At 50.3% G+C, this 12,500-nt stretch overlaps 1 protein-coding gene across 1 annotated transcript in view; it reads right to left on the bottom strand.

Moving 5' to 3' along the window:
• Positions 1-12,500, bottom strand: part of crocc2 (ciliary rootlet coiled-coil, rootletin family member 2) — a 69,412-nt gene that overhangs the window by 31,720 nt on the left and 25,192 nt on the right. Inside the window, exons 7-15 of the mRNA XM_042057149.1 lie at positions 11,245-11,389; positions 9,665-9,771; positions 8,534-8,740; positions 6,058-6,154; positions 5,395-5,484; positions 4,645-4,806; positions 4,127-4,326; positions 2,819-3,001; positions 201-345 (exon numbers count right to left, since the gene is read on the bottom strand). Of these exons, the coding sequence (XP_041913083.1) occupies positions 201-345; positions 2,819-3,001; positions 4,127-4,326; positions 4,645-4,806; positions 5,395-5,484; positions 6,058-6,154; positions 8,534-8,740; positions 9,665-9,771; positions 11,245-11,389 (1,336 nt within the window). The remainder of the gene's footprint in view (positions 1-200; positions 346-2,818; positions 3,002-4,126; positions 4,327-4,644; positions 4,807-5,394; positions 5,485-6,057; positions 6,155-8,533; positions 8,741-9,664; positions 9,772-11,244; positions 11,390-12,500) is intronic.

Below are 12,500 nucleotides of genomic sequence, written 5' to 3'. Positions count from 1 at the left end.
TTGCTACAGCGGCGCTCGGGGAGCAGTGAGGGGTTAGGTGCCTTGCTCAAGGGCACTTCAGCCGTTCCCACTGGTCTGGGATCGAACCGGCAACCCTCTGGTTACAAGCCCGAAGCCCTTACCAGTAGTCCACGACTGCCCTGTCTAGATTATGTGTTTGGATGTGTGCCTGGCTCTGTGGCCTCCACTGCTGGTGTTACCTTACTGATGGCCTGAGCTAGGCTGGCCTTCTCGTCCTCCAGCACCTCCTTGTGCAGGGTGAGCTGGCACAGCGTCTCCTTCAGGCCCACCAGCTCCTTCCGCAGCTCCGAGTGCCTCTCCTCCAGCTGCTCCGCCAGCCTCTGGCTGCAGGGAGGCAACGCCACGGGTCAGGTCAGCACAGAGAGGCATGAATGCGTGAATGAATGCATGAATGTGTGAATGAATGCATGAATACGTGAATGAATGCATGAATATGTGAATGCATAATTGTGTGAATGAATGCATGAATATGTGAATGCATGAATGCGTGAATGAATGCATGAATATGTGAATGCATGAATGTGTGAATGAATTCATGAATATGTAAATGAATGCATGAATGCGTGAATGAATGCATGAATATGTGAATGCATGAATGTGTGAATAAATGCATGCATGCGTTAATGAATGCATGAATGAATGTGTGAATGAATGTGTGAATGAATGAATGAATGTATGGATGTGTGAATGAATGTGTGAATGAATGAATGCATGAATGAATGAATGAATGAATGTATGGATGTGTGAATGAATGTGTGAATGAATGAATGCATGAATGAATGAATGAATGGATGAACGTGTGAACAACCAAATCAATGCTAACTGTGGGAATGGATGAGTGAGTGAACAATTATGAAACACAGGAAGAGAAGAGTGTGCAGAAACTGATTCAAAGGATGACAAAGGATATGAAGGGACTGACAAAGGGAATAAATGACCATGTTGAAGGCATGAAATGAAGATTGAAGAAGTGGACAGACCATAAAAATGTTCAAAGAAAGGGGTGATAAGTGAGAGAGTGGGTCAGTGACGCAGTACAGCGGGCGTTAATCCCCTTTTGGTCTCAGCATTTCTGCCACAGAACACAGTATCAGCACATATGCAAGCCATTGCACCCTATGAAGTCAAATGACTGTAGGGGGTAATAAACTCCACGCACAAACATCACAAGCAGTGTAGCATAACACATGAACAAAACAAACGCATGCACAAATAAACACAAGAACTCAGGAAGGGAACACACACACACACACACACACACGCACACTCACACACACACAAACACACATAGAGTTCTATTCATCCAAACTGCATGAACGCACACCAACTCGAGCAGATGTTTACATAAACATAGTTAGGGGCAAAGTTAAGGACATTCTGCTGAGTCAGAGGTCATCCATCCCTCCGAAATGCTGAGTCACTTTCTGCATCTCAGTCCAAGAGCTCGGGGGCCATTGCAAAAAATAAAAAGAAACCCTACATCTCAACGTGCACAAAAAGCACCCGCGGCCACTCCAAGCAGGATCGCTGTCCGTTAATAGAAAGCATCCCTTCGGCGGCATGTGTACGCAACCCAAGCCGGAGCCCCGGTGTGAAACATGTGTGGTGTTGACGTGACTTAATGAGATTGGGTTTCATCAAGCAAGCCTCTAAAACAAAACAGCTCGGCCGAGCACATGGCGGTCATTCTTCTTAAGGCCTGAAACAGTATCCCGGCTCCGCGCGCGATGGAAATGTGCTGTACGCGGCGCTTTGAAATATAATGTGCTGGGAACAGTGTTTAGATCTCGTTTGGTTCATTAAAGCCGCGTGCAGCGGAGTCTGCCGCGCCACCATTGAAGCAGTGTGCCAGTCTACGGCTGGTCAAACTCATTCCATACACCCCTGGTGTGCGGCGTAGACTGCGGTCTCTATCTCGGGAGCCTCTGATTGTAAACTGGCTCCCGAATAAAGGAACCTGGAGCGAGCGAAAGAAAACGGGAGGACTGGGAGGACCAGCGAAAAGAAAGACGGATGGAGAGAGAGAGAGAGAGAGAGAGAGAGAGAAAGAGAGAGAGAGAAATATCGACGCGTATCGTAGAATCGATGAACAGAGGGTAACGACAGACTGAGTGACAGATTCGCATATGCACACAATAAGAGTGGGGACGGAGGGAAAGAGGGGATGAAGAGAGGAATGCACGGAAGGAAGGAAGGACAAGCAGATGGATCGATGAGTGGACAATCAGATGAATGCAATGACAAGTGTGAAGGGAGGCATGACATGAGGGATTACTGGAGCCATGAACAGATGAACACACTGAGATAACGGGATGGGGTGGATGCAGATAGACAGATGTAGACAGATGTTCAGTATGTGAGTAATACAATGTGCAAACATGTCTGTGTGAATAAAGGGGAAATGAAAGATGTGTGTGAGATGTGCAGACCAATGGGCAGACTGTTGTACATAGGGATGGATGGATGGATGGATGAATGGATGGATAGATAGATAGATAGATAGATAGATAGATAGAGTAATGTTCCCAGGGGATACTCGATAGATAGATAGATAGATAAATAGATAGATAGATACAGTAATGTTCCCAGGGGATAATCGATAGATAAATAGATAGATAGATAGATAGATAGATAGATAGATAGATCTATAGTTAGATAGATAGATAGATAGTTAGATAGATAGATACACTGTAGATAGATAGATGGATAGTTAGATGGATAGATGGATAGATAGATGGATAGATAGATAGATAGATACAGTAGTTAGATAGATAGATGGATAGATGGTGTGTGGTACCCTCTCTCTGCCTCGGCGCGCTGGCGGCCCAGTTGCGTCTCCAGGTCCTCCCTCTGCTGCCTGAGCAGGTCCCGTTGCCTCTGTGTGTCCAGCAGCAGCAGGCGCCCCGCCTCCAGCTCGGACCGCTGGGAGTCCAGCTGCTCCCGCAACCCAGAGACCAGCTGCTCCAAACCCTCCTTCTCACTGATACACACACACACACACACACACACACAGAGAAAAAGAAAGAAATAATAGATTATATAACAATTTACAGCTTAAATGAGGAAAACCTGAAAACATGAGGAATTCATTGAATGCACAAAAGTGAGAGCGACAGAAAGAGAAACAAAGAAAGAGAGAAGGTGATGAAAGTAAGACAGGAAAGAACGACAGACAGAACGAAACAAAGAAACAGAGGAAGAGTACAAAAGAGGACGATGAGTGAGAGGAGGAGAGCGCTGAAAAGATTGATCTCAGCCGTTCAGCTGAGGCCCCAAAGGCCGCTGTCATATCGGGGCTGTGCTGCGCTTGTGCTGAGCTCAGAAGTCAGCTCTCCAGCGCGCCTCCTCCGGGAAAGGGGGCCGGGGCCTGGGAAGGCTCCTTCGCACGCAGCTGTGCGAGCGCGGGCCGCTGCCCAGCGCCGGCCGCTCCAAGCGCAAGAAAGGACGCCGAGACTCTGGGCGCTCTCTCACCTTCCGTGCCATTTCTCGGCGAGAAGAGAACATCTGAGGTTGAGCGTGCGAAACGAAAAAAACATTGCGACGTGACAGTTTTGATGGAAATTGAGTTTGAACTCGCCCCGATGTTCGGGCGGCAATGTTCAGGGGGACGCCTGCACATGCTGAGTCATCATCTCCTGCAAAACAAACTGAAGTGGCGACATGTGAAGTGGTTTATCCAGTAAGTATGTCTGGAAGCCATCCATCATTCCTTAAAGAAGATGTTTCACAACGCAAAGCTGAGCTGTGACCGGAACTCTTTTCCCACTTTTCCCATGAACTCTACTGTTGTCAGCCAAATGACCAAGAACTATGCTACATATAACCATCACCCAGGAGCCACAATTCCCAAGAACACAGCAAGCTGTATGGGACTGATTAGAACCTCACTTAGTCATGTTTATGCACATCTGCTGTGTTGTACCAACAAATCAAACAAATCAGAACTGAATGTAATGTGTTTAATTACATGTAAATCAGTTACATTTCACCCAGTTCACTCAGTCTCACTCAATTCACTGTAACACAGTTCACTCAGTTAACCTTGGCCAAATTCATTTTAGACCTGCACTGGAAACACATAGGTCAGTAGCAACAGTGTGTTCACCTGCTGATGATGTCCAGTGAGCTGCGGAACCTCTGGGCGTCCCGCCGGCTCTCCTCCAAGGCCCTGTCCATCTGCAGGCTGTCCTGCTGCAGCTCCTGGCCCCTGAGCTCCATCTCGCGTCGCTCCAGCTCACCCTCCTGCAGCTGCGCCCGCAGGGTGCCCGCCTGCTCCAGCGCTGCCTCCAGACGCACACGCAGGTCCTGCAGGAGAGGAGAGAGGAGGAGAGAGGAGGAGAGGAGGGGAGAGGAGAGAGGAGGAGAGGAGAGGAGAGAAGGAGAGGAGAGAGGAGGAGAGGAGGAGGGGAGAGAGGAGAAGAAAGGTGAGGAGAGAGGAGAGGAGGAGATGAGAGAGGAGAGGAGAAGAGGAGAGAGGAGAGAGGAGGAGAGGAGGAGGGGAGAGAGGAGAAGAAAGGTGAGGAGAGAGGAGAGGAGGAGATGAGAGAGGAGAGCAGAAGAGAAGAGGAGAGAGGAGAGGAGAAGAGAGGAGAAGGGAGAGGAGGAGCCCATGCCCTCTCTGACCTGAACTTGAGTGTGCCGCTGGGTCAGGGCCCTCTGGACCACCAGCAGCGTGCCGTCCCTCTGGGGGGAGACGCCTCGCAGGGGAGACAGGGCGAGAGAGCGGCCGTCTGCTTCCTGTTTAGAGCTCTCCAACGTGGCGCCATCGCCATCCCCACGCGCCACCTGGAGAACGGAGACGCAGAGACAGAATGTGAAACTCGAAACTCAACCCTCAGAAAAGTTCAGTCCTATCATGAATGAACCATTTGAAGTCACCGATATTACTAGATATTGTCTTTAAACCATACTGTATATGAATTTACAGATATTCTGTGATAGGCCCAGTGCTTTCCAGTTGCTATGTACTTTCAAGATTTTGGAGTAATTGCTATGTACTTTCAAAAAGGTGGGGTCTCTAACTATGTCACACTGATTGTGTTGCTTGGTTCACACACTGCAAACCAAACTTTACCAAAATCAATTTTTATTTTGTTCTGGGCCAATATCTTCCCTGGGCATCATGTCAACGTTCCACCCCTCTCATTTTACCCAATGTGTCAAACCAAAACAGCAATGATACCGAAGTGCTCTAATCTGATTTAATTAGTTCTGCTTTGTCGTCAGAACTGCATTTTTCTGTTTAGCTTTCGAACACTCCCTGCACTCTGCCTTTTTTGCGTCACTGTTGTCCATGGAAAATTCATTAAAGACTTTGCATGAGGTTAATGTTATGGATCTGGACATTGTTTGTGGTCGTCAGGCCAGTCAGACCTGGCTGATGCTGTGTAGAACGTGCTGCAGGGCCTGGACCTCACTCAGCAGACAGTCCCTCTCCTCACGCTCCTCAGCCCGACTCAACTCCTGCACAGGAAACCACCCAGAGGGCAGAGGTCAGCTAGCACAACGCCCAGTCACACACACACACACAGACACAGACACACACACAGACACAGACACACACACACCCACACACACATACAATCACACACGCACACACACACACACACACACACACACACACACACACACACACACACACACATACAGTACACACACACACACACACACACACACACACACACACACACACACACACACACACACACACATACAGTACACACACACACACACACACACACACAGAGAGAGACACAGACACGCGCGCACACACACACACACACACACACACACACACACACACACACACACACACACACACACACACACACACAAACATGGCTGCTGACAAACACCAGAACCCTTCACCCAGACAAAAGTCAACCAGGGCATTGTGGGGTTTATCAAGACTGCCAGTCGGGTCATGTGTTGATGGTGGCGGGGGATTAGTCACACCCAAACACACACACACACACACACACACACACACACACACACACACACACACACATATATATTTCCCACTATGGGACTCACCATTCGGTCCAGACTAGACTGCATAGAGGCCATGCTGGACTCTTTCTCACTGTTCTGTCCCCTTAGATGCTTCACCATGTCTGTCAGCTCTAGGATCCTGCACACACAAACAAATAAGCACACATACACACACATACAAATAAATACACATGTACAGACACACACACACACACACATACACACACACATAAACAAGTAAATACACACATCCACACACACACACACACACACACACACACACACACACACACACACACACACACACACACAAACACACACACACACACAAACATACATATAAACATACACAAAAACAAATGCTGACAGGCCCAATCCTCACCCCCCAACACACACATACTACAGATGACCCACCATGTAAGCACACACATAAACACACACTCCCCTGTGTTTGGGTCTGTGTGTATGTGGACTCATGTGAACTCTCTCACCCTGCGAGCCCTGGCTCAGAGCACAGCGAGAGTGAAAAGTGAGTCCCTGTGGTTTTGGGTTAACGACAGTCCAGTGAGGACACTGACCCCCTCAGATCTCCGCTACGGCGTGGAGATACACACCACATACACACACACACACACACACACACACACACACACACACACACACACACACACACACACACAGACACACACACAATGGTGTCTAACATCTCTACAGATTAATCTCTATAGAGAAATCGAAAGGCTTTCTGTATGTAAATCCTGTACATAAGCAAGCCAGCGCCATCTCATACGATCTCTTGGCACAGGGTCGTACACCCATATGGTTTTGTCAAGTCACACAGAGGGATTGGGTTACCTGTGACACTGGTAGGAATGTCAAGTTCAAAAAGGAGGTCAGGCGGCATTATATTCAGTGTGGATATCACATGATTCAAACAGAAAATTACGACATTCGGAGCGGCACATTGTAGTGGAGCAGTGCTTGGATATCATCTGATCTGCGCTAATCTTCAGGGAGTTCTGCTCCTCTGCACTAGCGAGGACGACGGGGGTCAGATATCAAGATGGGAGGGAGAATCTTTCAACGCTCGTCAGGGACCCAAAAAAAAATCTCTTTTGTAATTCTGTCACTGGCAAACAGAGATTTTTAGGGCTGCATTTGTCACATGTGGGACTTCCATCAACAACCGCAACCTTTCGCTGGTGCCCTCTCCTCCGCTCTGACCGCAAAAAGCCGAGGGGAACTCTGGGCCACGGTGCAGCGAGTAGCAGGAGGAACGGCGAGCAGCGGATATTTCTCCCTAATGCTGTAAACCAATCCACTCTCTTTCTCTCCCTCTCACAACTTTTGGTATACGTTTCCTTTGACTTCAGCCAGCAGCACTGTTTAAATCCCCTGTGTTCAATCCAACAATGGTTTGGCTGGATCTCTCCCTCTCTCTCTCTCTCTCTCTCTGCTCTCTCTCTCTCTCTGCTCTCTCTCTCTCTTCCTCTATCTTGAGCACACACTAATTCTCTGGGCAGAATCTCTCCCTCTCTCTTTTCCTCACTCATTTTTCTCATTCACTCACAAATTCTCTTCTTGGCCAGATTCCCCTTCTCTCCTCTTTTTTTTTTTCTACTTACACATTCACTCACCCCCCCCCCCCCCCTTCCTCCTGATTTGGCGCTTCCCCAGCTCAGCGCGAGAGGAGGAAAACATTAGGCGTTCAGGGGTTGGACGGACGGACACTACGCTGCTCTGTGCTGCATTGGGCTGCCTGGCCCTTTGCAGTTCGTCCAGGGCCCTCAGTGCAACGCTGAGGTCACGGTCAGACTCGGTCACGGTCAGACTCGGTCACCTTTTGCACCTGCGCCGTCTCCTCCGGAGCACGTGGAACCTGTAATGCGTTTCATCTGGGCGCTCTCTCTCTCTCCGACTGTGTGTTTTCATGCCTAAGAGCTGGTGTGCCACTGACTGCTTTGTGCCACGGTAGCATCTTTCCAAAGCACGCACTGTCCTCGTTTGTTTTTTTGTTTTGACCTCTGTCCTCTGAATTGCTCTGATTCCCGAGCAGAAAAGAACAGCTTGCAGGAGCACTGGCAAACAACTACAAGTAGCAGGAAGCATTGTTATGTACATCCATTTTTTGGCCACAAGTGCTTGGAAATGGTCCCAAGGTTGGGCAATCTCACATGGGGAAATGTAACGGGTACAGAGAGTTCTCCAGTGTTTTTTCCGTTCTTCAAACGTATGTCCTAAAAGTTGATTTCACAACCATTACCTAAGTTCAAGCAAGTGTCAAACCGCACTCTACTTCTCAGAAAATAGTACTTCTCAGGAAACTGGGAAGAATATAAGTACCAGTAGTGGGAAGGAAAGATGAGATAACAGACACTACCCAAAAAGATGATCTTCTGAGAATGGACTAGGACAAGAAGAACATCAGGCACCAGCCACACACACAGCTTATAGAAAGACAAACAGCAGATCATGTACATTGACAGTGAGCATCCGCACACACAGTCTCCAGACAGACCTGGAGTTGAGCTCCACCTTCTCGGCGTCCCAGCGCGCCTGCAGCTGCATGGCCTCCAGCAACTTCTCCCGGAGCTGCCTCTCCAGCACCGACACCTCCACACCAGAGGGGGCGCTCTGCTGACTCACGCTCACCTCCAGGCTCAGGCAGGCAGCTCGCAGCTGGCGCCCGGTGCTAACACACTCTGTCCGCATGTCAGCGAGGTTCCTACACACACACATACACACACACACACACACACACATATGCACACACCCTTAGTGCAGTCACTGTGACCCAGCACTTAAATTGCCAAGAGAAATTAAGCTAATATATCTGTTGCAAGGCCGTTTTATCTCAGAGTGAGCGTAAGGAGGAGGGTTGGGTGTGGGGGTGGGGGTGTGATGAGGTGACAGGCGGGAAGGGTGGATGAGAGTTTGAGGTGGAGGGTTTATGGCTGGATCCTTCAGCTGCCTGAAGCCATTAGCCTCCAAGGGGTGACCCCGGGAACCAACCCCTTTGAACGGCTCCGGGGCCTGGAGGCCTGGAGGCGTGGAGGCGTGGAGCCCGCGAGGTTTAGCCTCTCTGCTGATACGGCGGCGGAGTGTTGAGTAATCCCACATCGCAGCAAATTACTCAGCGCTGCTCAGGAGCCATTCGGAGCGCTCTGACAGGAGCCAAGACCGCAGGATCCAGCGCCTTATCCTGATGGATGGCTCCGGGCCGGCCCCACGGCGAGGGCTGTCAGGCCCCAGATCGACTCCCAGGAGTAGAGGAGAGGACTGCGCTGGGGGGGGGGGGGGGGGGTTACCTGACCCCCCCCCCCCCCTTTCCTGCTTTGATCCCAGTCAGGGAAAAATGAAACTGGGGGAGCTGTTTGGTGGTGTTGGTGTTGGTGATACGATGTGTGTGTGTGAGTGTTGTGGGTTTGTGTATGTGTGTGTGTGTGTGTGTGTGTGTGTGTAAGTGTATGTGTGTGGGTGGGTGGGGGGGGCGGGTGTGTATGTCTGTGTTTGAGTGTGAATATGGGTGAGTTTGTGCGTGCGTGAGAGAGAGAGAGAGAGAGGATGTGGGTGTGAGTTGGAAAGGTTCAGAGGTGCCGAGGTGACAGAGTCTAGCTCCAGTACGGCTCCAGACCCCTGCTGAGCTCACCTGTCAGTGAAGGCCCTGAGCTGGGTGAAGGTGCTGCGGAGGGAGGCGGCCTGGCGCCACAGCGCCCGCACACGCGCCTGCTCACGGCCCAGTCTGGAGGCACTCGTCTGGGGGGAGGGAGAGGGGAAGAGACACAGGGTGCTGGAGGTCAGACTGGATGGAGAGATGGCTCCTATCAAAGCAATTTGTTTGAGCAGGGAGGCCTTGCTTGGGCGAAGAGTTGCAGAAAAAAGTCACTTGAAAGACCAACGCAATGAACTTGTGAGATAAGAGTGAACTGTGCTTTTAGATGCCTAAATGAACACCCAACTACACTACTAAAGAGTGCATACACATGCAAACATACACACCATTACACATAAACACTCTCGCACACATACATGCAAACATCACATATACACACAAAACACAAAAAAATCGCATATATAAATACACATTCAAAAATAAACACTTTTCTACAGGCATGGGTGGAAAAACACCCACCGGAGGACATAAATAAAACCTCGAGCCAAAAAGTGGACACTAGTGTACAGTAATGGGGTCCCACTGTATTGTATGTGGCCATCTGCAGAGCAAGCGCTCAAGTCTTGCCAGATGTTTGCACCGTGCAACAAATTCTCCCTTCCTCCCTCTGTCCCTCCTTCTCTCTCTCTCTCCCTCTCTCTCTCCCTCCCTCTCTCTCTCTCTCTCTCTCCCTCTGTCACCCACCCTCTGTCCGAGCGATTGGAATGTTTTCACAGGAAACAACAGCTGAGAAAATCAAAACAGAGGTTTAAAACAAAGCCCAGTGTCCAGGCTGAACAAACAGGGCCATGGGTGGAATTCTGCGAGTTCCAACGTTTCGTTTCATTGGGCTCGGATGGAAAGAGAGCGGGAGAGAGAAAGAGAGAGGGATATAGAGAGTCACAGAGAAGAGAGAGAAATGGACAGAGGGGAAGATAACACACACACAGAGACACACAAAACAATAGCAACAACAGAGCAAGATCTCTCTACACTCTCCCCTTCCCTCCCCTTCCCACCCTAACTTTTTTCCCTTCCGTCCCATCTCCTCCTCCTCCTTTCCTTCCTCTCTCTCTCTCTCTCTCTCTCTCTCTCTCTCTCTCTCTCTCTCTCTCTCTCTCTCTCTCTCTCTCTCTCTCTCTCTCTCTCTCTCTCTCCTGCTCCCTGTGCAGTCGCGTGTCCTTGTGCTTGGCGTCCTGGCAGACCCGGTGTGTGTGTGTATGTGTGTGTGCGCATGTACGTGTGTGTGGGAGTGTGTTTGTGTGTGAGTGTATGTGTGTGTGTGTGTGTTTGTGTGTATGTGCATACGCGTGTGTGTGTGTTTGTCTGTGCACATGCGTGAGTGTGAGAGTGTTTGTACTTGTGTGTGTGTGCATGTGTGTGTGCGTGCATTTGTGTATGCATGCATTTGTGCGTGCGTGCGTGCGTGTGTGCCTGTGTGTGTGTGTGTGCATGTGTGTGTGCGTGCATTTGTGTATGCATGCATTTGTGTGTGCGTGCGTGCGTGCGTGCCTGTGTGTGTGTGTGTGTGTGTGTGTGTGTGTGCGTGCGACTATGCATGCCTGCGTCTCCCTTACCTCCTGCTCCCTGCGTAGTCGCGTGTCCTTGTGCTCGGCGTCCAGGCGGGCCCGGCGCAGGCTCTCGCTCAGGCCCTGGTTGGCGGCGGCCGCCTGCTCCAGCTGCTGGCGGAGCAGCGCGTTCACCTGGCTCAGGCCCGAGCACCTGTGGAGTGAAGCGGGGGACAGAAGAGCAGCCTTCATCACCTGCCAGCATCCCCTTAGAGACCCAGCACCACCCCCACTTCCTCCTCTTCCTCCTCCTCAAACTCAGAGACCAGAGCTGGCACCATCACCCGTCAAAGCCTGCCAATGATGCCCAACATCTACATACTGTACATACATACACACACTCACATACCCATGCAGCCACGAAGCAGCACACAGCTCACACGTACAAAAACACACATGCAGAACATACATTATCAAATATGTAAAAAGATACACACACACACACACACACACACATACACACACCACCTATGTATGCACACACATACACACACACCCATATGATTCCTAACACCCCCCCCCAGCCCTTCATCATGCTGCACACTATATCACTCCTACATTTACGGGCTCATAAACCCACGGACCTCAAATCCGTCGTTGCCAGCCACGCTTACCGAGGGGGGGTGGGGTGGGGTGGGGGCGGAGGGCCACAGTGCACGTGACAGATTTATAAAGTCCGTGTCAGATCTACACCCCGAGTCCCCACCTCCACCCGCTCCTTAATTGCCACCAGATTCCCATGTTCACTTGTCGAGTCGTTTGCAGGGATGTTTACATCAGCCTGCGCGGGTCTACACCCAGTAACGGCAACCGCTGCCAACGTGTGATGTAGCAAACGAAAGCAATTTATGGGAAATAACAGTGGGGAGAGGACCGGAGAGAGACGAGAATGTGGGAGAGTAGGAGTGAGGGAAAAGAGAGAGAGAGAGTGAGAGAGAGAGAGAGGGAGGGAGAGAGAGAGAGAGAGGGAGAGAGAGAGAGAGAAGGGGGGGGAGATAAATGGAGACAAGACAAACTTCATCTAAATTATGTGTACTGTGGTGTTGTGTGACAGTCTATAAGTGTATGCATGTGTGTGTGTGTGTGTGTGTGTGTGTGTGTGTGTGTGTGTGTGTGCGTGTGTATGTGTCTTCGGGGCTGGGGCCGAGGTGGGGGGGGGGAGTTGTGGGTGGATGGCTCTCCTACATTTTGAGATGATTTCAGTCGGTGTCAGGCGCATGTTTGGATTCATTTCACACGACAACGGAGGACAAGTTTTCCACAGC

This window comes from Alosa sapidissima, chromosome 12 (assembly GCF_018492685.1).
Source record: "Alosa sapidissima isolate fAloSap1 chromosome 12, fAloSap1.pri, whole genome shotgun sequence".
In the NCBI taxonomy this organism is placed as follows: domain Eukaryota; kingdom Metazoa; phylum Chordata; class Actinopteri; order Clupeiformes; family Clupeidae; genus Alosa; species Alosa sapidissima.
This window is presented reverse-complemented; position numbering and strand designations above follow the sequence as displayed.